This window comes from Copadichromis virginalis, linkage group LG14, assembly GCF_057382275.1.
Source record: "Copadichromis virginalis isolate Kocher_CV1m ecotype Utaka linkage group LG14, C_Virginalis_male_GT1.1, whole genome shotgun sequence".
NCBI lineage: Eukaryota > Metazoa > Chordata > Actinopteri > Cichliformes > Cichlidae > Copadichromis > Copadichromis virginalis.
The window spans coordinates 18,525,772-18,553,501 of record NC_140631.1 but is presented as its reverse complement, the minus strand read 5'-3'; the positions used below and the strand labels follow the sequence as shown (position 1 = coordinate 18,553,501).

The following is a 27,730-nucleotide window of genomic DNA, read 5'->3' as shown; positions in this document are numbered from 1 at the left end:
ACACTGTGTATTTACGCATGTGTGTGTGCAGCATGGGCCAAAGTTCCCACTGAATTTGGTAATATTTAACGGGACAGTTTGGTGTGACATGGCTGAGCACCACGCATGAAGTGGAATTAGAAAACATCGATGACATTGTTTGCTTCTCATACACAGAAACTCCAGATCAAGGTGAGTGAAATATTACACAGCTGGATTTTTGAGAATGCTGCTTTGGATCGTTTGAGAAAGGAATGGTTAGGAGGCAAGTGCAGTTGATCGAGTAGCTCACACTGTACCTGAGGGGTAAGATGGTGTTTATTCTGAGCGTGTAGCAATCGCTGCACCTGTGTTAGAGAGAGCACAGAGCTTTATCACAGGTTTATTCAGACTTAATTTACAGTTTGTGTAACTCGGGTTGGCTCTGTTTGCATTGATGCCTTCAATTTAAATAAATTCCGAGTTCATTTTTTTAAAAAAGTGTAAATTCACAGGGTTTGAATCTAACAAACAGACATTTTGTCACAATTTTCTTTTCATCATTTTTTGTGTTGGAGTTCTAAAATTAACACAGAAAGTACAGACAGTGGAGGCAGATCAGAGCTTTAACAATAAGGAGGAATCTGGCAGAAAATTGAATGTATTTAATTTCTGACCTCCATATTTAACTGTGGAAGGTTCAGGCATTTCTAAGGTGCTGAAAGGAGTTAATAGAATTCGTATTAATGTTACCAATAATGCTGTCATGGTTTCCTTCTCTAAGAACCGTGGAGTTGTTCTGCCAAGCTATCTAGTAGAGAATCTGAGATATTTTTAAAGCGTGAAGAAAGTGTTTGTCCTGCTGCTGGCATGAGAGGAAAAGCCAAATGAGCCTCAAAGTTGTTCAACCTCTTAAAACAATGAATATATTTGCAAAATTTTGTACGTATCTATCAAGGAGGCATTAAAATATTCACAACAGATGGCAACAGAAAGCTTTAGAAGTTGCATGATCATCATAATAATGAGGGTTAATATGCTGGGAACCATGAATAAATGATAAATGTTTTGATATTCCTCTGTGGTCAAAAATGAACTATCGTGACAGCCGTCATGGTTAAAAACATGCAATTATGATTGACCATTGCATCCATTAAGGGAATAACAGAATCACTGTTGTTTCAGGATCGTTCTGCTTTGAATAATGGACTGACTGGACTGACTGATCAGTCATGGACACCTTCCCACTGTTAGTGCTCCTACTGTCATGGAGGACTGAAGGTGAGAGTTCAGCTGAAAACAAGCACAGTTTGTTTGTCTGGGGATGTGACACAGAGACCAGTAATGTGCTCGAATTAACAACTTCATTCATTGGTGTGCTGTGCTTGTTAGCAGCATCCGTCAGATTAAAACCACAGACAATAATTAGAGGGCCTAATGATCTATCTTCACTTTGTAATTAATTTTCTTAAGAATGGCTGCCTGTCTAGTTAACAATTAGATGTACCCAGTGGTCAGGGGACTTCAGAGTCACTAGTTCATGGTCCCAACAGGAGGAAGCAGAAATTATGCTCATTAGTTTGACATTCTCTCATAACAATGAAAAGAAACTGCTCTATAGGCTGGCCTAGATATTTCTCAGACCTAATTTCCTAAATGGATGCATAATTCACAACTCGGCACACGGGCTGTAGAAGGTGCAGTTATCTCACCACAAACAAGTTATACATCACCCCGGGCACTGTGCCATAAACGTCACGTTTCGAGGTTCGCCATTAATATTAATTCCTATTTTCTTTTACCTCTCGGCTTCGGAAAGCCACAAAACATTCTGGAATTCAACTGTGTTTTTATTTGCATCCTTGTTTCTGTGTCTGGGTGATTTTTTTTGTAGAAAGATGAAAAACGCGCCCTAACATTTGTTCATCTTGAATGTGTTCATCTATTTTTGTCCCACTTATCTCATCATTGTTGGTTTTTATATGTAGTTATTGTTAAAATGTGTTACTCCAGTGTTTTCTTATTGTGAGTCCCAATGGACCGGACCTCATTCCCTGACAAACAATGAAAGATTTTGGCTACATCTCTATTAGCATGAGACCCTCTTCTTTGGTGAATGCCCCAAACGTTTCTCACTGGTCCAATGATGTGTTAAATTGAGGTGAAAGCTCAATTATTTTTGGAGGGTAATGTCTGACTTTTGTAACTATCACACTGACAAAGAAACCATCCAAAACCCCTCTTCCTTTAACCATATCTTTTCAGTGTCCCTCTTTCTTCCTAACTCAGTGTATCTCTATTTTGTCCACTGTTTACATGTCGACATGTGAACTGTTAAACTTATTAATAAGAAGAATTTGCCAAAGTGACAAACAAAATCAGGGAGTTGTGTTGTCTCTTACTGTCTCGCACTCATTCTCTTTACATGTTGCATTTTTTAGCAATTTTATCTTCTTGAATCGGTACTTTATCATGGTGGAGGGGTTTGTGTGTCCCAGGGATCCCAGGGGCTATTTTATCAGGGGTCTTTTTCACCCTGGTAGTGTCTCCAATGGCAAATTGGTTCATGGGTGAGGGACCAGACAAAGAGTGATTCAAAAGACCCCTATGAGTGAAAAATCTAGGGAACAGTTCACCATGCCTGGGATAGGACTACTGAGGCCTACTGAGACTAATGATTGGGACATCGAACGTCAGCTCTCTGGTGGAGAAGGAGCCTGAGTTAGTGCGTGTGGTTGAGAAGTACCAGGTAGATATCGTCGGGCTCACCTTAATGCACAGCTTGGGCTCTGCAACTAGTCTCCTGGAGTTGCCCGTGGTGAGAGGCTGGGGTGGGTATTGTAGTATTCCCCTGGCTTGCTCTCACCTCCAGCTGAGGGACACTGGAGGTGAGAGCATTGAGTCCAAATGCACCATGTTCAGCACCTCAATTGCTGAAGATGCTGCGCTGAGCTGTGATCGCAAGGTGTTTGTTGCCTGTCAATCAGATGGTGGGGTGAAGGGAGCCATCAGGCTGAAGAAGTAGGCCAATCGTCTTGGCTGCCCTGTGTCACTGAAATGTTCATGATTTTTATGGACAGAATTTCTATGCGTAGCCAAGTAGCGGCAGGCTTCCACTTGGGCAGTCTCAGAATCTCCTCTGCTTTTTGCAGATGATGTGGTTCTGTTGGCTTCATCAGGTGGTGGAACTTCAGCAGTTCACAGCTGAGTGTGAAGGGGAGGGAATGAGAATCAGCAACTCCAAGTCTGGGGCCATCGTCCTCAACTCTAGGTCCGAGACGAGTTCCTGCCCCAAGTGGAAGAGTTTTAGTATCTCTGGATCTTGTTCATGAGTGAGGGGAGAAGGGAGCGGGCGATCGGCAGACGGATTGGTGCTGCGGCTGCAGTGATGCAGACACAGTACCGGTCCGTTGTGCTGAAGAGAGAGCTGAGCGTAAAAGCCAAGTTCTCGATTTACCCGTCGATCTACGTCCCTACCCTTACCTACTGTATGGTCATGAGCTTTGGGTAACGACCAAAAGAACAAGATCGCGGATAAATCAGAGCAGGCAAAGTTTTTGCCAATCTTTTATTGTCCAGTTTTTGTATGCCGATATGAATTGTAGCCTCAGTTTTCTGTTCTTAGCTAACATTTTGTCTTCTCCAGACCAATCTTTGTAAACCTAGAGATACTTGTGTGGGAAAGTCCCAGCTGATAATTAGCTTCTGAAATACCCAGACCAGCTTTTCTAACACCAACAACAATCCCACATTCAAGGTCCCTTAAAGCAACTTTCCTCCATATTTTGATGCTCAGTTTGAACTTCAACAGGTCATCTTGACCATGTCTGAATGTCTAAATGCTTTGAGATGCTGCTGGTAAGACATTACAGTTAATAAATCGAAAAGCATGAGTGTAAAAAAAACCACAACAATTTCTTTGAAATCATTGTGTAATTTTGAGTCACACTTGATTTTGTTCTTCAGACAACCTGAATGGACACATTTCTGGTTATTTTGTTTATTCTTTAATGTTTTAATGTCTTCATCTTGAACTTGTGTTTATCCCCTGAATATGAAATGAAAAAAGAAAAATATATTTTTTAGTTGACTAATTCATGACTCCATTTTAAATAATGAACTACCAGTGGGTGATCATGCTGTATGTGAACTCTGGTTTTGAAGCAGCCAATATGCATCAGGCAAAAAAAGTAAAGCGATTTCTTGGATTACATGATACACAGTGTGTGATGCTTTAGATATTTTGGCAGACAATTTTTCTTGCTCTTGGACTGAGTGAAGCTACTTGCTCCCCCATGAATTTAGCCCTTATGTTAAGCTATGCTACACGGCTGCTTGCTGTTTGAGTACGATAGATTTTCTCATGTAACTCTCAGCAAGACAGCCAGTAAGTTTGTTTCCCAAAATGTTCAAATATTTCTTTAAAAGTACTTCAGCAGTGGTAAGAAGTGATGCTCTGGAGAATTGTTTTGTTTGACTTATCTCAAAGATAATTTCAGACAGATTTCTAGATCAAACTTGATGTAAAATAAACAAATAAATTACAGACAATGTTTTGTTTATGCTGGTTTTTTGCAGTTGAAGCTCAAATAAAACTATTCCCAGAAAACCTGACGGTCCTGAGAGGGGAAAAGGCCAGATTTACCTGCACTCCTTCTAACAGCCAGTGGACTGCTATGATTTGGCTGCTGAATGGTGAGGTAGCACTCACTATCTCTAATAAACATGGTGTCCTGCAATCCCCCAACACGAATATGAGTCTGATGGCTGAAAAAAAGAACGACGGATGGATGCTTGTCCTGAATAACACAGAGAGACACGACCAGGGAGAAGTGACCTGTGATCTCCAGGGCGTTGATAGGAAAACAGCGAGGCTGTTTGTACAAGGTCTGTACATTCGTGTGTGTGCGTGCGTACGTTTGTCTGTGGGAGAGTCTATGTAGGTGCATTTATGGGTGCATGCATGCATCTTAGTGTATGTGTTACCTAGATTCACTGAAGCAAGATAGTAGCAAGGTAGGTTTTTTTTTCCATTGCAGAGAATTTCAAAGGCTTTTGTGAAGCCATTTTCCCTCAAGGATACTCAGTTTCTTGTGAACTAGAGTCTGCAAGTACTCACACACACACACACACACACACACACACACACACACACACACACACACACACACACACACACACACACACACACACACACACACACACACAAAGCAGATGGTGAAGGCTTTTAAAAACCTTTGCCTCAAACACAACAGCAAAAGAATTTTGCCTTCCAACTATCGCGCCTTAATTAAGACTCTTTTTTTGGTTTAGTTTGCTTTGAAATGGGAGACTGAAGATTGCACGTTTTCACTTTACCGTAAAAGCAGCTGAACAAGCGCCCAAGAGATCAATAGCAAGGGTGGGGAATCATTAGGGCCAACGTGGTGGAGTGAAGTTGCTCAGGCATGTTCGATGGTCTCTGCATTACTCTGTGTTAATGGCAGCGTGGGCGGTGTCGGGGATATGAACTGATTGGCCCCCAGACATAAATACAAGATGGAAACGCTTGGACACTCCATGCCAGTCAGAACAGGCAGCAGCAGCGCAGGATTTACAGGCTGCAGCTACAACCAATCTCATTTCCTCTTCATCCCTCATTTACTGTATACTGTATGGCATAGCATACATCCACAGCATGGATGTATACCATGCCAGAGCGAGGCATGTTTGCTGAGAACTTTAGATTTAGGACAAGACAAGCATCGGTCATTTTTGTAGATCAAAAAACTACAGCAAAGATAGATCGAATGGATCACAAAACATCTTATGTGGTGTGCACAGAAAGCAGTTTTATTTCTGGGAATGATGATTAGATAAATTTAATGGATGGATGGATGATTATTTTCTAGCGAAATAACTATAAATTAAAGATCAAAATCAATCACAGTACTATCAAGCTGCTGAAAGGATCAAATCAATTAGGGTGACATTAACTTACATCACTAATGCACTTACTATCTTTTCATTTCCATTCCCTGCATTGTCTTTAACTGTTGCAATGCAGGGATCTAGTGAAGCACAATAAATATACATCCGAGTGATTAAATGTCTCTTTACACTGAATGGGAGTCAGTTAATTAAGAAAAGCTGAGACTTTTTAACTTGTAGGCTTCTTTTTGTTCCCATGGTAAGGAGGCAAAAGGCTTAGGAGGCCTGGGTGTGGTGATGACAGAGACGGTGTAAAGCTTGTGATTTTAACAGTAGTTCTGATACCCCAGAAAGCCGATTCTGTTCTTCTGGATGTTGCGTTTTCATTGGGAGAAACAGTTCATCACTCAGTGATACTGAGACTGGATGAGTGATGAAACATTTCTCCCGCTGAAAACGCAACGTCCAGAACAGAATCAACTGCGTGGTATTTCCTTACCTGGATGGTTAAGCATGCATCAAGGTAGTCCTGATGGAGTTGTCATTTTATTCGAAAAAAGTACTGCAGTATCATCCAAAATGTTTTCAAGTGGGATTTTCCTTTTACCATTTACCTTGGGAAAAATACATCTAGCAAGTTACTGTAATTTTTAGCCAGACCAATCACAAACATTTTAACATCTACACAAATGGGCTATAAGGCTGGTTGCAGAAGGGGCTTTTTTCCCCCCTTTTAGATGAATGGAAGATTGCAGAGGATACTATATTTGTTCTCACCCCAGATTTAAACAAATATGTATTGTAAGGCCACAAATAGTGCAAACTATTTCAGTGACACAACCCAAATGTCAGTTTTCGAGAACCAGAGCACACGAGAGCTACAAATACTACCCAGTGAGTATTAACTTTAACAGTTGCTAGAGTCGCATCCTGGTGTTTAAAACAGAAGGTTCTTCTGTAATAATGCTGGTATTTTAAAGTTATTGTTAATCTCTGGTTTCGCTTGAGGTTTTTTTTCCTGTTTAAAAGCCGTTTTTCATTCCCACTGTCACCAAGTCATGGCTCATGGGGGGGTCTTCTGATTGTTGGTGGGTCCTCTGTATTATTGTAGGGTCTTTACCCTACAATAGAAAGCACATCGAGGATACTGATAATGTCATTTGGTACTTTATGAATAAAGTTATGTATTATTTAAAAGGCAACAAATTGTAGCTTCACATTTTATTTGAAATCTTTGCATTCACTTTGATGGAATGGCCATATATGCACGGCGACCCAGTTCCCCAGGCAGCTAACAGTTGGACAGATGTCTTCTGGTTGTTGGAGTGTGATAGGATAATGAGTGTGTCTGACATGTCCAGTTTGTACCCTGCCTTTTGCCCAGTGATAGGATGGATCTTTTTATCCAAAATTCAAGCGTTTTGAAGTATTTGTTAGCTTGATGTGTTACCAGAAATTTGGATGTTGCTAAGTCTACAACCAGAGTTCAAATTGGCGACTGTTGTGATGGTCATGTTTGATTTGAGGTTTCAGTGGTCCCTCTGAGCTGCTGATGTCACAATTTTAGCTCACATGGAAGTAGCTTGCATCAAACAAAATGGCAACTCAGGGAATTCTTCAATACGTGCTTCAGTTTATTTGCGTCTAAAGTGCGTGCACTTGAACTGAGAGCACAGCTAAAAAAAAGAACTAACCCCCCCCCAACATCTCTGCACAATGCGACAGGAAACGAAACCAATGACCCAATGCCTCCAATATATCATGGAGAGAGCCCCCATTGCTGCCAGTGCCACAAATCCCCACTGACATATGCAGCCATTAACAGCAGTGTGTGGTGAATCAGGCCCTCCAGTCTGGATGCAGAGGATCACTAGGGCCTGACATAACCTTTGAATTAATTGTGCACCCTGGCACGCCCAGTTAACAGTCAGCAACTCTGCATGTGATTTGTGTGCTGTGGTCTCAAAAGTACGGCTGGAAGAGAGACGCAGACTTACAGCGAAGCTGCTTGACTCTGTTCCCCCCTTATCTTCCTTCCACTCTCAAATTGTCCCAAATGAAGATGATGCAAATATAACTACACCCTCTCCCTGCTCTTTCTGTGCTTAGTTCTTATGCTTGGTAAATCACAAATGCAGCGCATCTACGCAAACCCTTCACTCAAGCAACTTAGTGTGGTTGCATGCGCTGTTGACTACGAACGGGGACTGAAGTGAAGGCGAGGCTGTAGAAAAGGAGACATGATAAATCAGAGAAGATAGAAAATGCTTGTGGTAATTGGTCTGTAGAGGCGTAGCAGATATTCTCATTGGAGTAAGCTTATAAACACGCATAGAGTGTGTACTGTTCATTTAAGACAAATTGCACAGGCACACTTCAAATCTGCGCGTAGACACATACAAATGATAAAAAGCTTCCTTTAGAACAGCAATTTAGTCTCCCGAGGATCCCTGCTGAAAAATCACTAAAATTACATTTAGCCGAGAGCCCCCTGCTTCACACTACCAGTCTCCCTACAGTGATTAACAAACCATATGAAACCTTATTTCAGGGATCACGTAGGGCGGGGCTTTGTGTGCCGATGCCTTTCTTTTTCTGTTCGGTTGTATCAATCAGCCACGATCGCCAGAAGCTGCTCATCAATCAGTACAAATGAGGCTGCTGGTTGCCTGCTAACCTTTAGTTGGCGGTGCTGAGATTGTGTAAAACCGGAACTCCACCATCAGAACGGGTGGTTCAAAGAACAGGAGTGCGTATGGTGCTCATGCCACCAAATCAGGCATCAAATAAATGCTCCTAGAGGAAGGGGACAGCCAATAATGTGTATAAAATATGTGAGGATTTGAACCTGAATCAACACAGACATGCCATTCGCTCAGACAAAGCACCCAAGTTCCTGCAATTATCTTTCTGTCTGTAGCAATTGTGTGTTGCCTCCACCACCTTTCATTCTGCCTGACAACAGACTTCACATATGAGATACTGTATCTCCCGGGGCTTTAAGTGGCTTATTTGGCTGGCAGGGAAGGAGATGAAGGGGAAAGAAAAGGAGAAGCATTCGTCAGGCAATTGAGAATTGGAGACATGTGATCAATCACCTGGGACGAATGAAATCCATCTTTTGTAAGTGAACAGCCCAGCTGAAGAGGTGATAGCAGAGACGCGTGCATCCAAACAGAAGGATTTCAGAGGAGACTGATGATGGCGCTGAAAGATTCCTACCCACTCACTTACATTTATACATAAGGACATCTACTAAACGTATGTGAAACAGAAATAAGGCAAAGAGTACATCATTCAGGTTTATGACTGACTGTTTTCTTATTTCAGAAAAGGGCAGTGTGAAAATCCTTGGGAATAACAGGTTGGCTTTTCAGCGAGATTCAGTCCTGTTTGAATGTGAAGCAGCAGGATGGTACCCTGAGCCTGTTCTGAAATGGGAGGTGAATGATAACAAGGTAAATACATAAAATCAATCAGACAAGATCATCACTATCTTTAACAAACACCGGAACTAAAACTTGTTTTTCTTACTATTCAGCCTGTAGTATATCCTGCTATGCCCTCAGGCAGTGCAGCCAGTATATCTGGTACTATAAAGGGACTGTTAAGTACTTTATTCTATTTCTTGAGTAATAAAATCGTAGCTACTACATTAACCCTCTGAGGTCTACGTTATCATTGGTGATGACCGTAACCAGAACTCCAGGCAATCAGAAGGAACAAAGGAAATAAAAAATATTGCCATTTTCCCCCAAAAAGTCTGTTTTGGCTGTCTCTAAAATATAAAGACTTAAATTCAGGTAGGTTTATGTAGTTAACATCACAAACACATAGTGCCTCAAATGTAGAATTTCAAAAGGGGCAAATTAAATCAAAGAAACTCATCAGATTAGATTTCTTCTGTAAAATCCTTTGCACTCAGTGACTTCCTGAAATGTTTGACCCATAAATATCTGCATACCTTGTGCATGAGACCAGATAATGGACTCAATCAGGGATATTCCCCTCTTTCACCTTAAAGAGCTCTACAGCGTGTCTTTAGGAAGTGCTGACTGATGAAATGTTGTGCAGTGAGTTCTGATGCATTTGGCTGAACCCGACAACACAAATGCTGCGAGATACATCTGCCCTCATCCTGTTGCTTTTGTCTGCAGTGAATAAATCAATAAATGCCAAGCCACAACACAGCCATCCCTGTGTTCGACTGATCAGACACTATGTGATTACATTTTCTAGTCTATAAAAGGAATCACGCTCCTTGGCCTACCAGGTTATTTGTCATTTTCTAGTTCTTCAACTGATGATTCTTGCAAACCAAACTTACTGACTGAGATCTGAATTCCAGCTTACGGATCCTCTGACTTTCCAGTGGAAAGACGCGCATGCTCTGAATGAACAGAAATGTGGGAACAATGAGGAGGACTTCTTGAATTTTCAATTTATTTACCCCTGTGTTTCCTGTATGCTGTTGTCAAGTTGTTTATATTCTGTCATTTTGATAGTTGTTTGTCTCTGGTGCTGTGTTTTTGTCTGACGTCCCCATGTCTTGTTGTCTGATTTAGTTTCAGCTGTGTCTCACTCTGCCCCATTCACCCCTCTGTGTATTTATAGTCTCTGTCTCCCTTTTTCTGACCACCTTTACTCCTAGCCTTGTTGTGCTTCTTTGGATTTAGCGGTTTCTTTTCTGTTTTAGAGTTTTATGGACTTATACTCCAGCTGAATAAAGGTTGTTTTTATTTTTTGTCAAGTTCTGCTTTTGAAGTTCACATTTAGGTCCTTTTCTACACAACATGTCACTGTAAGAGGCCAGAGGCTTTGGCAATGAGTATAACAGCAGTATATCTGGAAAAGAAAATTTCATTTCATTTCATTTCATTTTTATTTATTTCACACTTGGTACTACAAATCAAACAAAACAACCACATCTTCTGTCAACAAAACACAACAACCATGTGTGAAAAGGAGCAGGAAGAAGAAAATATTCTTATTAAACCCTGCCCCCTATCTACCATCGAACTTATATCACCGGTGGGCACCAAAAATCAGGAACAAACTAATATTGACATTTCTCTCCGGTCGAATCCCAAACCAACATCACATTCATTCGCATTCTTCATACTGAGTTATCGTTTTAAACATATAACACTTTTTAAAACATTGTAAATTTATACAATTCTTTAAATTATAATGAAGTGAATTCCACAGTCTTATACCCCTAACCGTTGTGCTCATTAATCTTTGTGTAGTCCTGGCTAACTGATGTTTAAAATAAAATTTCCTTCTATTCTCTTCTCCCCTTGAACACATCAAAAATACTCTTTGTAACTTAAAAGGCAAAATATTATTTTTAGCCTTAAACATAATTAATAATGTCCGTAATTTCACTAAATCTCCTAATTTTAATAATTTTGATTCTATAAATAATTTATTTGTATGTTCTCTATATTTAACATTATGAATTATTCGTATAACTTTCTTCTGTAATAGGTTTAAAGGTTTTATGGTATTCTCATATGTATTCCCCCAAACTTCAACACAATAGTTGATATATGAAAAAAACAAAGAAAAATATAAAATACGCATTGTTTTATAATTTAATAAATCTCTTATACTACCCAAAATATAAATACTTTTGACCATTTTCTTTCTAATATGTTCAATATGAGATTTCCATGTCAAATTCTCATCCACTATTACACCCAAAAAACGAAATTCAGTAACTCTTTCAATCAATTCTTCCTCTATAAACATAATGACTTTATCCTCCTTTACACGATTGCTAAATATCATATATTTCGTTTTTGTCAGATTCAAAGATAATTTATTTACATCAAACCATTTTTTTATTCTTAACATCTCAGAAGTCATAATTTCAACCAAGTCTTTCAAATTCTCTCCAGAGCAATAAAAATTTGTGTCATCTGCAAATAAAATCGAATTTAACCTTTTAGATACGTCACAAATATCATTAATATATAAATTAAAGAGTTTAGGTCCCAAAATAGAACCTTGAGGAACACCACATACAATCTTCAGTCTTTCAGAAGTATTGCCAAAATAATAAACATATTGCAACCTATTCTCTAAATAACTCATTAACCAATTCAATGCTACTCCTCTCACTCCATAGTTGTACAATTTAGAAATCAAAATAGAATGTTGTATCGTATCAAAAGCTTTTTTTAAATCAACAAATACTCCCACTGTGTATTTATTATTATGTGTTGCAGATGAAATATCTTCAATAAAAGTCAACAACGCTAATGCCGTTGACCTATTTTTACGAAATCCAAATTGGTTTTCATGTATTAGTTGATATTTTTCAATAAAACTATCAAGTCTTTGTGCAAAGAGTTTTTCTAGCAATTTTGAAAACTGTGATAAAAGAGACACTGGCCTATAATTGTTAAAACTATGCTTATCTCCTGGTTTATATAATGGTATTACTTTTGCCACTTTCATTCTGTCAGGGAATACTCCTGACTGTAGCGAAAGATTAAAAATATAACAAAGAGGAGTACTTATACAATCTATTGTCTTTTTAATTATGACCATGTCTATACCATCACAATCAGTAGATTTTTTATTTTTACAATTTTTTACGATTGCTACTATTTCTTTTATGGTAGTATCGGCTAAGAATATGGAATTAACCATTCTATTATCACCTATCCAGGCTTCCTCATCTCCTGGATCATCATTTTTCCTGATTAGATTTGCTAAAGTAGGTCCAACATTTACAAAAAAAGAATTGAATTCGTTTGCTACTTCGGTCTTATCTTTAACAACTTGATAAGATAAAAAATGGCCTGGAATGAAGTGTTGTGGGATAATAAATGAATAACAATGTGGGAAATGTAAAATGTGAGCATGCAATAGCATTTTACACACTTGGTGTAGTAAAATGTGGCCTCGAAATCTATATCTTTATTTTCTATACATGAGCACTCAGCAAGGCCAAGGTCAAATGCTTAGCCAATATAGGTTTCCATGTCCCGATCTGAATCTGAAACCCAACATCTGAAAAAACATAAATCCAAAAAGACAGACAAACTAAACTAATTACACACTCCCTCCATTGAGGGAGGGAATGAGACAGTGCAGTTGCCTCCTCTGATGACAAATCTCAGACACACTGGTCACCTTCCAACTGCTCAGTTTCTCCAATTTCTTCTGAAGTGGGCACAAATCTGTCTGTACAGCACACATTCACTGGTGAAATGTCCCTTAAAACAGGTTATATTCAGGGTGCTTACTGAACAAACAAGACTGTAAACATTAAAATTAATAAGCATGTTAAACTATAAATAATAATGGTCCTCTCTGTCTTGGGGGAACGGTGCGGAGGTGAGTCCAAGTGAATACAACATCAGCAGTGGAGAGTCGAAGGAGAGCCTCTTCACCTTGACCAGCAAGCTCAGTGTGCTGGCAGCAAAAAGTTCTCACGTGGACTGTCTGGCCTCTGTTTCTGCCCTCCCCCAACCACTGAAGAGCACAATCAGTCTAAAAGTGGGTGAGTTACATTAAATAACACACACACACACACACACACACACACACACCCACCCACCCACCCACCCACCCACCACATATTCTGAAAATATTCTGTTTTTTTTTCATCTGAGATTGTTGAGTTTAGACATTTAAAATATTAATTCCACTCTTCCAGTGATGTAAAGAATATGAGCTTTCAATATCCATTCATGTGTTCTAGCTCTAAATTTTCTTTTGCTATTAGACATGTTTCTCTTATGTACATTTTCAAGCCTTTCAGCTAGTTTCCAGATTCTTCTGTGTGAATTTCAGTTCTGCACTTTGGCTGTCAGGTGAATGATTTGGCGTATTTCAGCCCATTAAACAAGTTTTTTTTTGTTTTCAGCAATTATAAAAATTCAACTCAAACCATTCACACTGCATTTTCTACAGGAAACGCATTCTCTAGTTTTATATACCGGTTTCAGTCACTGTTGTTGATATGTTAACAGTTAGAATAAGTTCAAATTCTCTTAAAAATAATAACATCAATATGTTATGTTAAGAACACTTACTGGACTTGTGGAAGTATTTGGAGAACCGTGAGGGGCCCTTACAAACATTTGAAAGAAACAAATCTTTAATCATAGATGGAGACTTATGCAAAAATATTAATGAGGTTTTAAAATTTGACTTCTGTCATGGTGTGCTGTGGCAGGCAGGTTGTAGGACCCAAACACACATGACTCGTACGCGGAACGAAACTTAAAGCGGCAGCTTTTATTGCTGGAAAAACTTTTCATAAGAAAAACGCAGAGTAGTTTGGGCCCGAAAGCAGGATTCATCACGTCATTGCTTAAAGACCGGATAGTCTGATGCTGATTTAAGAATGTATAATTCTAGAAGGGTCAAACTTAGCATCAGAAAAGAAAAGGTGATTGAAGTGACTTTGAACGTGGCATGGCTGCGGGTGCAAAATGGTTTGATCTGAGTATTTCAGAAACTGCTGATCTACTGGGTGGGAATTTCCCACACGAGCATCTCTGGAGGTGAAGGACAAAAGAAGAAGTAGCAAGCCTGAAAAAACACATCTAAGAGAGTCTTTACTGGACTGTGTGCACAAACAGAAAATACAGATTTTCAGCCTGGTAACCTCACTTACCTTTTTACGCCTTAACCTGCATAATTTGTGTCAACTGCATTAATGTATTTGTAAGTTAAAAGTTTCATTTACTTGTAGTAGGATGTAATCATGTAAGTGCTGTGGTATCTTACTTCTCAGTTACTACCTTTAGGTGACACTGAATGTCTATGAGCAGCAACGTTCAGTATTTGTCATTTTTCAGTGACCTCTATCTCTGTGTTTGATCATCAGTCTGCAAAGGCAGTGTGTTTTTTTTGTACTATGATAATTTTCCATCTGTACTCTGCATACTGCAACAGAGCACTGATTCTTCCTGCCATTTCACATCTACTGTGTTTAGAGTGCAATATAAGAGTTTGCATTTATATTATGTTCCATAGCTTTTTGGAGACTTTTATGTTGTTAGGCAGGATCATGGCATAACATTGAATTTTAGGTGTTAAAAATACAAAGTGACTGCTTTTCATTTAATCAAATAAATAAACATTCTGATGAAGAGCCACTAAGGACGTTCTTGGAGTAACTCTCAGCAATAATTTGTACATGAAATAGTTAGTAGACATGTTATTAACCCTATCAAAAAATCTTTAGTTCTATTCGGGTACAAAGCCATAATTTAGGCTACAGGAAACAGTTTTATTCAAATACAGTTTATTGTCAAAATGTTCAGTGACTGCACTTTTACAACTTAGCTATTATAAAGTGACCACAAACATTTTAGAGCCAATTCATAGTGTTTAATTGCTTGTGTGCTTGAATGTATTAATGCCTCTGTGTTTAGTCTGTATAGTTTATCTTGCCACTAAAACACATTAAATAATTGAATAAAAACTCACAAATTACTTAAAGATTCAAAACAATTTTACCTGTTCACTTGATGCCAGTTCGGCTCTTTCTCTGCATGTCACTCATTCGCTGATACAAACACACACACGCACACATGCACACATGCACACATGCACAGAGAGTTGTCTGTCAAGCCTCTTTTTGTTCTGTCTTGCTTTCGTTCTCTTTACATGTCTTTTTGTTTCTTTTTTTAATCTTTCACTCATTGTGTTCCTCACTTTGTTCTCCATGTTTTTTTTTATATCTGTCCCCTTCTCTCTATTGGGAAGCATGTGAATCATCACTGAGCGATATTTTAGATGTGGAGAGCGGTACAGAAAAAGGGCTGCCAAGTCAGTGCTGGATGAGTCTGCATCACAGGGTGCTGATGTTACAAACCTCTCTCCGAGGCCCAAATCTTAAAAATACAAACGCATTTAGAATCTTAGCATTTTCAATTTGTTCTCGCTGTTGCAACAATTTCTTCACTCAGAGCAGCTTCCCTCTGCACACACCCTCATGACTGTACTACAAATTAAACCAGGAAATTAAACCGTTTTCTATCCACCAAGTCTGCAAATCTGCAGATGAGCTGCAATGTGAAAAAGCAGACAAAACAGAAACACTGCTTTCGTTTTCTTTACTAAACAATGTGACCTTCTCTCCTCAGTCGCCGAGGTGTTGGAGGAAGGAGGCTACTGCACAGTCCCGCTGGCGATAACTGCCTCCCTCTCTGGTTTTCTGGTGCTCCTCCTGCTCTGCATCTGCACTGTCCTCTGCTACAGACAAAGGAGACAAGCAAGTAGGCACTTTACCTTAAACTGCTGTCCGTGAACATACATCACACTTTTCCAGCACAGAAACTGTGAGTAAAGTATAATGAAGAAGACGGGTGGATGCATGCTGTGACTCGGCACTGCCCCATGGTGGCCTTCAACAAGGGTACACAGTATTCTTTCTGACAAAAGCAGAACATTTGTTCTCAGCAGAAAGGAAACAGCAGCAGGAAAGGTTATAGAAGTGTGTGTGCATGGCTGCAGAGTGGGAAGACTAAGTGTGATTTTAGTTGGATTAGTGTAGGTAGTAGGTAGGTATTATTTCTTATAAGAACATCCCTTACACAGTGAAGCGTTCTTACATTTATATCAGCAGAATCGCCAACTATTCAGGTACATGTCTGCACACATAAACAAAGGGACTCGCACAGTAACACACAGCCACGAAATGTCATTGGGATATTTATTTGCTTAGAGAATTCCTGGAAACACAGAAAACAGCCAACCTAAAGGCTAAGTCTGCAGCTGTGGTCAGAAATTAACATACAGTACACTCATTATGGGCATGAATGTCATGGTACTTTGGGGCCTTTAATGACTTCTTTGAACTGTTGTTTTTCCAGAGTACAATGACTGTGCTGCATACATCTATAAAGACTTTTAAAAACACGATTTTTACAAGTGTACATAAACCCCCACTAATATTTATTTAACATCCCTTAGCTATCAACATGCTTTTGGCATAATTCAGGCTGAATATTTGACTCTTCTCTTGGCAAAACTGGTGGATTGGTGGAGTTTATTTAAATTTGGCAAACCCCCCCCCCCCCCCCCCCCAAAAAAAAAAAAACAAAAAAACAAACAAACTAGCTTTTAAGCACTGTACACAAATTTTCAAGGGGGTTGATGTCAGGACTTTGGGAAGCTAATTCCAGAAGCTTAATGTTAGTCTGCTTCATCTATTCCAAAACCAGTTCTGATGCGTTTGGCATCATTTTCCTGCATAACACAAAACTGTGTTAAAGTTTCACCTGTTTAGCTGTTAATTCAAAGTGAAGCTAAGTAAGTCCTGCTCTTTCATTATTCCATTCACTGTGCAATGTACCAGTACCACTGGCAGCAAAACAGCCCTCGAACATGATGCTACCACCATGCTTGACACTTGGTACAGTATTCTTAGGTTTGAAAGCCTCACCTTTACTGCTCCAAACTTACCTCTTGTTATTGTAGCCAAATAACTCAGTCTTTGCCTTGTCTGATCATAAAACTTGTCTTATTCATGTGGAAAGGTGCAAATTTCAGGCAGGTTTGAAGGTGCTGATTTTGGGCTTCTTTCTTGGCCAGCACCCTCTCAGTCCATGGTGATGTTAAACTTGCTTCGCTGTGGACAGTGTTACTGGTTTTCCAGCAGTTTCCAGTTCATGACAGGCTTAAGCCTTGTGGTTGTTCCTGAACATCCTAACACATTTCCTCTCATCTGAGGGTGACAGCTTGGGTCTACTTCCAGACTTCACCAACATGGTGACACAGCTTAAAAATCTTTACCTCGAGTTGTTTAAACTGATGATCTTGGAGTCTTCAGTGTTCAACAATGGATCTCAGAGATCTTCCCAAAAGCATCGAGCATTGGTCAGTCTGCTGCATGCTATTAAAAGAAACTACCAGATGTGCTCAAATTGATTACTGACAAGAGGTCTTGTCAAGCTTAAAGACATTGCAAAACCTTCAGCACCACTTATTAAAAGGGAATGTATTTATATATTTGAGCCTGTATGTATACTTTGGCTCTGTGTGGATTATAGAAAATCGTGTTATTTAATGTCATTAAATATTTATTTTGTACAATCACTCTATCTTGGAAAAAGAACAATTCAAAGAATTCATTAAATGTTACATCTTCTATGTTTGATTCTCAGGTTATTGTAGGCAAACTGGATAAAATGTGCTTTTTAGGTGGATTTTCTACTTTTGAATAGAGACACCTTTTTATGTGTTAAGCTATTCTGACTGACTGTGCTCTTTGTTTCATATTTACTGTACAAACAAGAAAGGTTTATCAATCTAATCACACAACTCTTAAGGAAAAAACTCACCAAGCATACAGTAATTAAAGACTACAGATAACAAAGGCCATCTCCGAGGGGAAGCTCACTCTAGGAGGCAGAAGAGGTCTGTTTGTGTGCGATAAGAAAAAAGTGGCCCTGAGTCACACATTTTAAGTCAGTGTAATCCCTGTGACTGATTCTGGACCACTGCAAATCGTGGCCATGGTTTGGAGCCAGGGGATTATTATAAAGCAGGTGTGACCTTTCTCTTTTGGCAGTTGATTCAGTACCTGAAACGTCTGATACCTCCTCCGTCATTGTCCTTGCTCCATTCTTTGAAACATCCTTGAGTTAATTCATAAGGGTGCTTCTAATGTTACGGGATGTGGCATGCTTTCGAGTTGCTGAGCTCTTCTCTGAGTAATCCACCTCAGTAGGGACTAATGTATGCTTTGGAATTATGGGGGAGAAATGTAAGGGATCTAGCTCTCAAAGACGTTGGCCAGCGTGACAGCAGGGATTTAAAATATAATGACAAAGACTGGTTCTCTGCCTATAAAGGGAAAGTGAAGCATTTATATCTCTCCCGAGGCAAGTGCCATCTGTACCATTGTTACGCTGGTGTTGTTCTCGCCATGGCCAGGAGGACCTTTGGCAAAGGAAACCATGAAGCCATGTTACAAAACTCATTAGCTCCAGCTTTCAGTGCTAAATTGTAGACTGGCTGGAGGCTGTGATATTAGTGCAGAACCCAAACTAATAAACAGCAGGACATTTACAGCTTTCATATTGATGTAGATGCAATGAGCAAGCATAATGTTTCTGTGGTCAATGCAGTGAGAATAATAAAGTTAGCAGCTGATAGCTCATTACAGTAAACTCGATGCCTCTCTCTCTCTCTCTCTCTTTTTTGCTTTTCAGAAACAAGCCCGCAGGAGGTACTAAGGTGAGATTTAAGAGCTCTTTTGTTATATACAGAGATTTCTAACCCTTAGATCTACTGTGGGACTTTTTTGTGGAGGAAGCAGCTTCTGTAATCAGAGACCTACAGCACAGTCCTGGGTGCACTGAGCTCCATTTATATTTTAAGATAAGATAAGATAAGATAAGATAACCTTTATTAGTCCCACACGTGGGAAATTTGTTTTGTCACAGCAGGAAGTGGACAGGGCAAAAGTTATGACGCAAAAATTAGAATACAATAAGAATAAATACAGTACACAGCTGTACAGAATAGAATAAAATAATATACTATATACAGTAGAATAAAATAGAATAAAAATATACAATAAGATAAAAATAGAATACGAATGCTATTTTACATTAGCTGTTAAGAATTCATGCAGCTTATTTCTGGGAATGAAGAGGTTTTCATTGATTATCATTATAAAAGAAAATTGAAGGCACAAATTTGAAATTCCACCTTTAAAAAGTAATTATTTTGGTAGTAATTTAACATGATTCGGACTGTCATTAGCTCTTTTAGGAAGCTAACTTATTCAACATTTGTTTTCCATATAGCTGAAATACACATTCAGAGTTGAGTACTTCAGTCTGATAGTAAAATAAAGTGAAGAATGATGTCCAAGTACTTTATAATGAAAACAGCACAGAGGCCTGTAATATACTGCAGCTTAGCTGGGAGAAGAAAATTGTCTTTTCACAACAGCCTCTGATGATGTGACTCTGCCATACCTCCGCTAATCGTTATCATTTCTATTGCAGGTTTGACCAATCGGTGTTTAGTAGAAGCGTCGATGCTGATGCGCCGGAAGGGAAAGTTAACCTGGGATACTCTAGTGAGAGCCCCACAGGTGAGAGTGACCAGCAGGTCGTTACCATTTGGATATGTTTACAGTCGCACTGATCTAAACGACTTCAGTGTTTGTGTTGCCTTCCGGAGATGTTTCAGCGTAATGTGCTGTGTTCAGTGATCAATTTCTGCATTGACCTTTCCCGGTAAATTACAGCACTGGCGCCTGAGCAGGTTTCATTTTCACATAATAGACGTTTTGAAACGTGCGTGACTAATTCAAAATAAATCTATAATATGATAAAGTTTTTAATTTCTTCTGTCAAAGTCAGATTATGATCACTTAGCAGTGCAGTTTTATTGCAGAGTGATTTGGCTGCTTTGGCTTTTTCCACAATAACAATGTAGCTTTTCATGTTTGCTGTACAGAATTACAAAATGTAGGTAACATTAGAATTTGTGAGCCATGTGGGGAGTAAGCCAGTAGAAAAAGATATTCATGCAGAATTCAAAAGCACAGCTGCATGGTTTGCAAAATGATCATGTGTAATGTAAGTTACACATGATTTGTGGTGGAAGAGGAAGAAAAACAAGATAAATCAATCACACTGGCTTTTTACAATAGACCGTTAAAACAAACAAACAAAAAAATCAAAGGTTTTGCTCCCCGGGGAAAAAAAGGATCTGGCTCTGGTCTTAAAATTAGGTCAAAGCAACCTCAGATGACCTATAAAACATGACATTTACATGATGTCATTATTTATTTAACAATAAAACAATAGCAGTGCATGAAATACTAAGTAGACCCCATTATTTGCAATTAGGTTTTAACCCCTTAATAATTCATAACTACAGTAGGTGGCTCCAGTGCATCTTCAGGCAACCATAATTTGTCATATCTGGGTGTAAAACACCACGATTGTGTGCTACCCATTCCAAACCTCTGAGCCATTAAACCTCCTAAATCCTGCTCTCTCCTACTGAGGTCTCCTTCAGGTCCGAAGTATGCTGTTGCCGCTTGAAGGAGCTGTTAGGTTAGATGAAGCTAAAAAGCTGTTTTTCACTCTGCAGATGCAGTTAACAGTGAGCTATTCTGGGAAACTCGTAGACAGATGGACTTTGTCAGCTTTCGCAAGGTAAGATAGAAACAGAGAAGGTGGAAGGGATAGGAGTCAGAGAAACAGAGATGAACTGGAGCTGAATAATTCGGCCAGTCATTCTGCAGCTGGACGTCATGTCACATCCTTCCCTGTTACAAAGAGCATAAGGGAAATGCACTCTTGCACCTCTGCTGGCCTCCCATCATGCAGATTAATCTCAACAGATTACTGCATTAACCAGTAATAATGACACTATTTTTAGTTAACAGGACATCTGTCATCACCCTCATTGTCATAATGTATCATAAATGATGATCTACAGATGTATAGACCAGACCCTTCAAATGTATCCTCCAGCTTGGTCTTGTCAATACTGTAATTGCACCTCAGAAGACTTGCAAGTTGTCTTGCTGTTTATATCTCTCCTGTTGGTCATTAATGAATGACTGGTTCCTATTAGTTTAAGGCAGTAGTTTTCTTCTTGGTGTTTTCACATCACAGGTACCTGTTGTTCTTCTACTCTGCTCAAAAATGTTGTCGTTTTGTTCAGTAAAACCTAAACTTTGACGGTTTCATCAGGTCCCTGATGTCGTGTCCTCCAGCAGCTTTTCTACACAAAGTGAGAGCCAGGCCAACATGTGTCCCCCAGAGGATGACTGCAAGAATGTCCGGAGAATCACCACTGTTTGAATATTAATGTTATGTTTTGTTTGCATGACTTTTGTATAAGTATTCACATTTTTTATAAAGCCACAAGCTAAGGATATATGTTTTTGAACTACAAGTATCTAACACAATCATTTAGCAAAAAAGAAAAATCACTCTCTGGACACTTCATTAGTTACTCCTAGAGTGAGAACGATGTGTCATCCTGCTGGAAGAAAAAGATGGGTACACTGTGGTCATAAAGGGTTTGACATGGTCCGTAACAATACTCACGTAGGCTGTGGTGTTTACCAAGGGGCCCAGAATGAGCCAAGAAAATATTCCCCACAAGTGGCACCTGGTGTGGGTTTCTGCTGCTGTAGCCCGTCTGCTTCAAGGTTTGACATATTGTGTATTCTGAGATTCTCTTCTGCATACCTTATTTGTAACCAGTGGTTATTTGACTTATTGTTGCTCACTGAATATTTTCTTTTTCAGACCATTCAAACTAAGCCCTAAAGGTGGTTGTGTGAGTAAATCCCAGTAGCAGCCGTTTCTGAAATACTCAGAGCAACCCGTCCGGTTCAGAGTCACTTAAATCACCTTTCATACCCAATCTGATGCTCGGTTTGAAGTTCAGGGGGCTGTCAACCATGTCAACATGCCTAAATAAAGTGCTGCCATGTGATTGGCTAATTATATATTTGCATTAATAAGCAGTTAGACACGTAAACCTAATGAAGTGGCCAGCGAATGTACGCTGTGATGACTTTTCTCATTTAATTTTAATGAAACCATGATATCTCAACAACACATTGTATATTTAAAATTTTTTTTCAATAAACTGTATTATTGCATATGAAAAGATTTTTGGCCGATCACTGAATCCTTGAATTTACAGTCATAGTAATTTGAACCAGCATGCCGGATAACCCACAGTAAACATTTTTATACAGAGTAATGAGCATTAAAAAGAAACTTCATCTGGCAGCGTTGCTATGGAGAAATCAAATGGACCCTTTGAGACAGCTGCTCGGATGCTCAGACAGATTTTAAGCAACTTAAAAGGCATTAGAGTCAAAGTTTAACCAGGATATCAGTCTGCAAAAGCTGGTGGATGCTTGATTTTATACAAGGTTTAAAGTGATGCTGTGAACACAGTCATGAAAAGGAAACGGCAGTAAAGTGCAGTGCAAGTGCTGACTGGGGCTGTAAAGAGAAAAATACCAATGGTGAGATTCTTTAGTACTACATGGGTGATATAACATTTGCATTCTATAACAATAAAAGACAGAGGGGAGGAGAATGCTGGATGCAGAGGTGTATGAATCTGCCAAACACTTTGCAGAGTGTCTGGCAGTTTAATTGTCCTGCTGAAACTCATGTGTTGTTTTCCACATTTCAGAAACCATATATACAGTAAATAAAATGGTCTTGATTCAATCATTCACCATATGAAGCCGTGATCATATAAAATAATGTTATTATATATGACATAAAATCTGCCCCAATCAAAAGTAAGGCTTTTCTAAAGTATTTATGCACCATTTGTCACCTCTCACAATTGCAAAGGCCTTGAAAGGAACACGGAAGCATGAAATCAGCAGCTTATGTTTTGTCGAATGAGAAATGCTTTTTCATTACACCGAAGGCCAATACGTTCTGTCAAGACCTCTAAGCTTTAGATTTGATTTATCTCTGCTGGCAACCTTGATTAGCTGAATATGAGTGCTAGTGCAAAGAAACGGAGAGAGAGAATGGGATGCCGGCTAAATCCCTGCAAATGCAAATACCGCTGAAAACAAATACAGTCATTTGCAACACGCTTGAATCGCTTCCTGTAATAATAAAGAACGTACAGTGGCACAAAGGAGAATGTGTTTTATTTTTTCAACAGATTCATTCTGTCAGAAGAAAATGGGGGCTATGCATGTACAGTATATCTGTAACAGACGCACAGAAGTTGGCATTTCGCGGAAGTCTCGCCTTGAAATGTCAGTTATGTAGTGACAGCATGCATGCTTGCATTATTGAAAGAAGCATGCTGACATAGTTCTCTGCTATTCGTTATCACCAGATGGCTGACACAGATCCTCACTTTCGAAATCACATCTCGCTAGTGAATGTGAAGAAAGTGTTTGTCCTCCCTCTCTCCTGCTATGCTTTCATCATTTCTGCCTTCTGTTTTCTCGCACCGATCGCCCGGAATTGAAACGACAGGCTATTAAATAAATTAGGTTTCCTTCAGCAGGCTTGACAAAGGCAGCGGCAAAATGAGAGGCCTATTACATGACCCGCTTTAGTGTTTTGTTTTCAAGCTTAACCTTACCCTTCCCTGGGGCTTACTTAGAGCACTTCATGGGTGTCAGTTACGGTTTGTAAAATGGTCTGGCGGGTATCATTTGTGGGTATCGAAAGCTCACAGAGCCAGCCGCTGCTTGCCTTTCCTGGAGAAAAGCTCTGACAAGGTACCTGCACTCATATCCGGAGCCTTTTTCTGCAGTGCTTGTCAACTCATTTGACATCTGTCCTGCTTCTCCTTCTGCGTGACACTACAGTTCCACTGCACATGCTCGGTTCCTGGTGCCACTTTGGAAACCAGGTTGTTACGTCAGTCAGTGCAGCAGGTATCTCCGTCCTGCCAGCGTGCATCAGAGAAAATTACTGAGTGGAACACAACCATCGGGAACTACCAGAGAGGAGTCTGCTGCTATGGTGCTGCTCCCCAGCTACCTCAATGGTTTTCTGTTTGGCAATTAGCAAGAAGCCACTACACCCTCCTATTTTTGGTGTGTAGATAAATAAATGGAAACTTTGGTTAATGGCCCTCCAGAGTACAACGTCTTGTCTCCAGTGGCTTGTTATATACTACTTTCCACTTCCTGTTCGTCAGGGTCCATTAGCAGTCCAGTCACTGATCTGCTGCTGGAAGAGAATTCACTGAAGGGAGTGCATGGAAACCACTATATACAAATGCACTGTTAAGAGTTTTCTAAAGGCTAAACTCAAGAAAAGACAGTCTGTTTGTTGCCATTATAAGTTCTAAGAACGACAAGACCAAGGACTGCCCACCTGTGTGTGGCTCACAAAAACAGACCAACAATGCATTTTGTGTTATGTATGAAAAGGCAATTTCATAAACAGCTGTGCTCTATGTGTTTAGTATTTATTAGTGCTGTCAGCGTTAATCTTGTTAAAATGACGTTAACGCCATAACTGCATTAACGTGTCAAATCTCTGTTAGCGAGTTAGCGCGGATCACCCTGTGGATGGGGCTGCACGGCGCTAACGCGTTAATGAGCTAACCACGCTAACGCGTTCCTTCAATATGACTGTGATAATAAAACACGAACCCAGAGAGCACTTTATCGTGAGCTTGATAAATATTTATTCATGCACAGCAGTCTGCAGTGACACATAAAAACACTGCCACCCTAAGTGCTACTGTGCTCACTGACGTGAATTAAATGGACACACTGTAAGGGCAAATTAAGCGACTGATGTTTTGTTTGGGTTCTTCAGGGCCAGCATGGATAGAGCGCCATTGATGAATAACTTAACACGTCCACTCATTATTGAAATCCAATGCTTTTAAAAGCATCATGGCATGAGGCTTCTACTAAATTAAAGGCTTTTAAAAGTTACTTAGTGCCACCGAATAATGTGTCCAGAGACAAAAAGCAAGTGAGGATAAAATCCTCCCGCAACCTTGTTAGCACAGGGAGGATAGACTTTATTAACTGTTCAATACAATCCAGCAAATCATTGTGCAGAGGGATGATCTCAGTGATCATGCAGAGCAGATGGTATTTTTAAAAAAGAGAAAAATCATGAAAAAATGAATAAATATGACACTTATACACTTTAATTTCTTCTCTTAACTGACTGTTATATATCATATTAATAGAGGATATGAAAAGGTTTGTTTGTGACCTGCAGGTTGATTTTCCTGGCTGGCCAATAATGAAAACTATAAACAATTAATATATTTAATTACCATGATTTATTATTGCACCAAACAAAGTTAAAGATTTCTAAACATTATCTACAGTTATGTCCATATATATTTGGACACTGACACATTTTTCTTTTACCTGTTTACTGAAACATTTTCCAATTATACTTATATAACGGAAAAGGACATAATGTTTAGACTCTCAGGTTTCATTTGAGGGTGTCCACATTCAAACTGGATGAAGGGTTTAGGAGTTTTAGCTCCTTGTAGTAGTATTAGGAGTGACAAAATCTACAGTTTTGAACATCCTGATACAGAAATAAAGCACTGGTGAACTCAGCAAGGCAAAAAGATCTGGATGTCCACAGAAGACAAAAGTGTTGAATGATCACACTTTTGTCTTCTATGGTGAAGAAAAACCCTTTCACAACAGCCAGCCAAGTGAAAAACACTCTCCAGGAGGTAGGCTTATTGATATCCAAGTCTACCATAAAGAGAAGACTGAATGAAAGTAAATACAGAGGGTTCACTGCAAGGCACAAGTCACTCATAAGCCTCAAGAATAGAAAGATTAAGTTTGACAATACTTTGCTGACACCAAGATCACCCTCTACAAGAATGATTGCAAAAAATAAGCATGTAGAAGGCACACCACATCATCTGTAAAACACGGCAGATGCAGTGTGTATTTTTATCCATAGTAGTTTATATTTGGCAGCCCAGCTCTGTTCTGCTCTGTTCTCTGCCCTGGCAGAAGGAAATGTTAGCATAAAGCTAACTCACGTTTGCATAGGTCACAAATGCACCCAAATATAAAAACAAACAAACAAATTCAGAGCACATAATTTCTGACTAAACAGATGACTAAAAACAGAGAGGAAAAAGACTATTTTTATACAGGGTACAATTTTTAATAGCTTAGTCACACTAAAGTTAAAAAAAAGGACAGCAACCTCTTTGCAACTACTACACTAAATATTTTTGCTGTTTGGAGACTGAGTGCAAATAGTTGCAGCGACCAACTGGTCAAGCAGAGCTTAAGCATGCAAAACCCTCAAACTCACAAAGCAACTGCAAAAAGGTTGTCTGTTAGGAGGCAATAACTGCAGTGTGACTTGGACCGACTATAATCACTCTGAAGTTAGCAAATGATTGCTGTCTAATTCATAAACGCAGATTGCAACCCACTGCAATCAAACGGAGTCAGTCTGCATTATGAGGGTAACTTTTCTGAGACGTCTCTTTGCAGCAGATGACTTGTTTAATGTGGTTGTCAACTGGTTGCATTCTGGTTGTATTCCTATAAAAATACAAGGATGATAAGAGCCCTGGCTAATTTACAGTTGAATTCCCAGCCTGCAGCAACCATGTTACTTTTTGTGGGAAAGTTTAAGTTCTATGATGCTCTGACACACTGAATGAATTTGTCTTTATGTGAATTTGGTTAGTTTAGTTCAAAACTAAAGTAAGAAAACCCTTCATCTTAGAAGAATGATCTCTTACTGGTGTTGCAGTTACAGAAACACTGTTTCATTTACATTGTACAGTAATTTAAGGCTGTGATTAAATTCATTCCTCTGAGCTGTACTAATTAAATTATTATTTATTTCTTTTTGCCCAAACTTTACTGAAAGTAAGCAGATCTCAAGCTTGCTCTCCTACCAGACACAGAGTCCTTGTGTGTTTCCCAAAGGAGCAGGGATAGCTGAAACGCTGTCCAAACTCTTGGTCCAGTTCTTTATGTGTCCAGGCCATCTATCTATCACGCCCAGGCTCAGATGGCAACAGCTCTGGCAGTGAAGTGGTAGCATTTAAGCACATCAGCGCTTCTGCAGACCGTGTCTCTTGATGGTGCTGTCCTGATAAATGATATTCAACTGTCATTGAATGGGGACCCAGAAAGACTTACACACCAACTCTGTTGCAGTAGAAAGCACTTGTCGTAAAATCCAGCGCTAACTCTTTGCTCAATCTGACAACCTGCACAGTCGCTGGGTAAAGCAGTTCCTATCCAGTTGTTAAGTGATGACGTCTGAACCCTCTCTTCCGGGCCCAAACTACACTGGGTTCATTAAGGCTGTTGTCTTTTTAACATGTTTTAATGCTTTGTGTCTTGTTCTATTAAATCTAAGCAAGTACCTAA

At 39.4% G+C, this 27,730-nt stretch overlaps 1 protein-coding gene across 3 annotated transcripts; it reads left to right on the top strand.

Moving 5' to 3' along the window:
• Window positions 1-33: 33 nt before the first annotated feature.
• LOC146693796 (immunoglobulin superfamily member 5-like) lies at window positions 34-23,418 on the top strand. 3 transcript variants are annotated; one of them, XM_085429704.1, is made up of 10 exons: window positions 38-171; window positions 1,144-1,239; window positions 4,537-4,845; window positions 9,199-9,326; window positions 13,219-13,384; window positions 15,984-16,115; window positions 19,056-19,080; window positions 19,860-19,948; window positions 20,959-21,023; window positions 21,567-23,418. In XM_085429704.1, exons 2-10 carry the CDS (start codon window positions 1,191-1,193, stop codon window positions 21,675-21,677), a joined length of 1,074 nt encoding a protein of 357 aa, XP_085285830.1. In that variant the 5' UTR covers window positions 38-171; window positions 1,144-1,190; the 3' UTR covers window positions 21,678-23,418. The 3 variants fall into 3 exon arrangements, with proteins under 3 accessions (XP_085285832.1, XP_085285830.1, XP_085285831.1); XM_085429705.1 differs by lacking the exon at window positions 38-171 and adding an exon at window positions 202-285; XM_085429706.1 differs by lacking the exon at window positions 20,959-21,023 and having other exon boundaries at window positions 34-171; window positions 21,567-21,634.
• The last annotated feature ends 4,312 nt before the right edge of the window (window positions 23,419-27,730 follow it).

Excerpts from the sequence above, each read along its gene's own strand:
- LOC146693796 (XM_085429704.1), top strand. The coding sequence starts at position 1,191 with ATGGACACCTTCCCACTGTTAGTGCTCCTACTGTCATGGAGGACTGAA. Across the intron at positions 19,081-19,859 it reads AGCCCGCAGGAGGTACTAAG|GTTTGACCAATCGGTGTTTA; the intron begins GTGAGATTTAAG and ends TTTCTATTGCAG. Across the intron at positions 21,024-21,566 it reads ACTTTGTCAGCTTTCGCAAG|GTCCCTGATGTCGTGTCCTC; the intron begins GTAAGATAGAAA and ends CGGTTTCATCAG.